The 2,920-nt window shown below is 42.6% G+C and overlaps 1 protein-coding gene across 1 annotated transcript in view; it reads left to right on the top strand.

Moving 5' to 3' along the window:
- mrc2 (mannose receptor, C-type 2) overlaps positions 1-2,920 on the top strand; it is a gene marked incomplete in the record, with an annotated part of 43,622 nt that overhangs the window by 20,887 nt on the left and 19,815 nt on the right. Inside the window, 2 exon segments of the mRNA XM_014022751.1 lie at positions 781-896; positions 977-1,125. Coding sequence (XP_013878205.1) covers positions 781-896; positions 977-1,125 — 265 coding nt within the window.

Here is a 2,920-nt window from a genome sequence, read left to right as displayed (position 1 = left end):
GCCCGGGTTTTTGCCTCAGCGACCACCCGAGCCGCATGCCGCTTCGCCCGCCGGTACCCATCAGCTGCTTCCAGAGTCCTGTAGGCCAAAAAGGCCTGATAGGACTCCTTCTTCAGCTTGACAGCATCCCTCACCGAAGKTGTCCACCAACGGGTTCGAGGTTGCCGCCGTGACAGGCACCAACAACCTTGCGGCCGCAGCTCCGATAAGCCGCCTCGGCAATGGAGGTACGGAACATGGTCCATTCAGACTCAATGTCCCCCGCCTCCCCCAGAACGTGTTCGAAGTTCTGCCGGAGATGGGAGTTGAAGCTCCGTCTCACAGGGGACTCCGCCAGACGTTCCCCTCTTTTGACTTTAACTTAAGAATATTGATTTTTGAGCCAGTTATTCACCTTTAAGGCCTATTTAGGTGCTGGTTTTCCATCAAGTTGTTAAACATTTGTGCGATTTATAAAATAAAGTAAAATACAGAGGAAGTCTCAGTATTCTGTGAGAGTTTTCTCGAGGTCGAATTTATTGACACAGGAGTTGTTTGGCTGATCTCTCATCGTTATTTTCCTGCAGATTCTCCTCCTCTGTTGCCTTTTGGCAGCGTCAGGCGTCTGCACATGCCCACATGTTTAGTGCATCAGCAGGCAGCAGGCATTCGGGTCAGAAGAATTCTCTCCATGTGCCTCGACTCRCCCATTTCAGCCAAAACTGGCGCTCGTTTCACCTCCGAGGAAACTGGGATTTGTTTGTTGCATTCGCAGAAATGACCTCTGTGTCGTCCTCTCAGGGCTGGAAGTGGCACAGTCCATCGTGTTACTGGGTGGGAGAAGATCTGCTCACCTTCGACGAGGCCAGAAAGTCCTGCGAGGCTCATGAAGCCGCCCTCGTTACCATCGCTAACCGGTACGAAGCGTCCCGCGGAGACGTGTTGTTAAACCTCCTGGCAGTGATTTAAAKTGTTTGTTTGTGTTTCACCTGTGAAGGTTTGAGCAGGCCTTCRCTAACAGCCTGGTGTTCGGTCGCTCCGGAGATGTTTTCTGGATCGGGCTTCAGAGCCGGGACAGTCACGGCTCCTTCCGCTGGCTCGGCGGAGATGAGGTGTCCTACACCAACTGGAACCGGGACCAACCAGGTRCGTTGTGCATCGGCGTGTTTTTTTCTTTCGCGCCACGTTTCAGGGTTTTCCTTGAGGTTATTTTTCTTTTTTNTCTGTGGTTTGGGAGGGTTATGTTGCAACAACTTCTCTCTGGAAACTGAAATGAAGGAATAAATTTAACATTTTGAACGACATCAACTGACTTACACACAAGTATTTACCATTTGTAGTATTTACTATGAAAAATAAAATACTATGATCAAAAGTCAAAAGCAGTTTACCAAATGGAGCTGATGTAATCCTCTGGCAATTATATTATTTCAATACATTTACAGCAGTTTTATGTCTTTTTTTTCTGTCTGGAATAGCAGCTGCTCCTAGATTAAATTGAAAAAGGTTAAAAACTTCTAGTTAACATATTTTTCTTTTTGCAGATGTTGATCAGGTATGGCTCGGCCTCCATGACACCGAGATGCAAATGAACTTCCAATGGACCGACCACACACCTGTTCTCTTCACCTACTGGCACCCATTTGAACCCAACAACTTCCGCGACACTCAGGAGGACTGTGTCTCCATGTGGGGCCCTGTGAGTGACCCCCCCCACCCCCCACCCCAAACAAAGACAGACTCCTGGGTTCTGCTCCGTCTGTATAAATGAAGCATCTGTTTCTGTTTGGGTCTTGTGTCTTTGTGCAGGACGGCCGTTGGGACGACAGCCCCTGTAACCTGACTCTGCCCTCCATTTGTAAGAAAGCAGGAATAAAGAGCGACGGGAAACCGCTGCATCAGGAGTGCAAACAGGTACGTTACTTTATCTACAGGCTTACGTTGTTTTTACTTTCTGCTGTGGGKTTTAATTATACTACCTTCATGTACKTTGTGCTGTTTTAACCGTTCACACATCTGAACGTTTGGCTCAGTTAGGAATCAGTGATGGGATTTTTACTATTTATACTGTTTTATCATTTTTGAATTATTTACCTTAATTTATAACATTTCCTGATAGAAATACATAAATATTTCTTCAGTTCTTTTAAAAAATATTGTTCTCTAAGATGTACTTTAACATGCTGGCTATATTTTTTGTCTTTTCTCTAGGTTTTAGCTACTGTTTAGCTCTATTTACCTTTGGTTTCCTTACATTGAACATGTAGTTTTTTTAGCTTGTAGCTAGTGTCTTGTTGAAGTTTGCTTTTAGCCACGACTTTGCTTTTGGCTGCACATTTGCTATCTTTTAGCTATGGTTTTGTACACATGTAGCTACAGTTTTAATTGTTTTAGCTTTTAGCTACTGTCTTGCTGAAGTTTGCTTTTAGTTATGACTGTAACATTTTAGCTTTTAGCTACAATTTAGCTATATTTACCAGTAACTTTTAGCTATGGTTTTCCAACAGTTCACATGTAGCTACAGTTTTACTTGTTTTAGCTTTTAGCTACTGTCTTGCTGAAGTTTGCTTTTAGTTATGACTGTAACATTTTAGCTTTTAGCTACAATTTAGCTATATTTACCAGTAACTTTTAGCTATGGTTTTCCAACAGTTCACATGTAGCTACAGTTTTACTTGTTTTAGCTTTTAGCTACTGTCTTGCTGAAATTTTATTTTAGCCATAACTTTAATATTTTAGCATTTAGCTAGTTTAGCTTTGTTTGCCTTTTAGCTATGGTTTTCCAACAGTTCACATGTAGCTACAGTTTTACTTGTTTTAGCTTTTAGCTACTGTCCTGCTAAAATTTTATTTTAGCCATAACTTTAATATTTTAGCATTTAGCTACAGTTTAACTATATTAACCTTTTAGCTATAGTTTTGTAACAGTACACATGTAGCT

Source organism: Austrofundulus limnaeus, unplaced genomic scaffold, assembly GCF_001266775.1.
Source record: "Austrofundulus limnaeus strain Quisiro unplaced genomic scaffold, Austrofundulus_limnaeus-1.0 Scaffold4, whole genome shotgun sequence".
NCBI classification, from domain to species: domain Eukaryota; kingdom Metazoa; phylum Chordata; class Actinopteri; order Cyprinodontiformes; family Rivulidae; genus Austrofundulus; species Austrofundulus limnaeus.
This window is presented reverse-complemented; position numbering and strand designations above follow the sequence as displayed.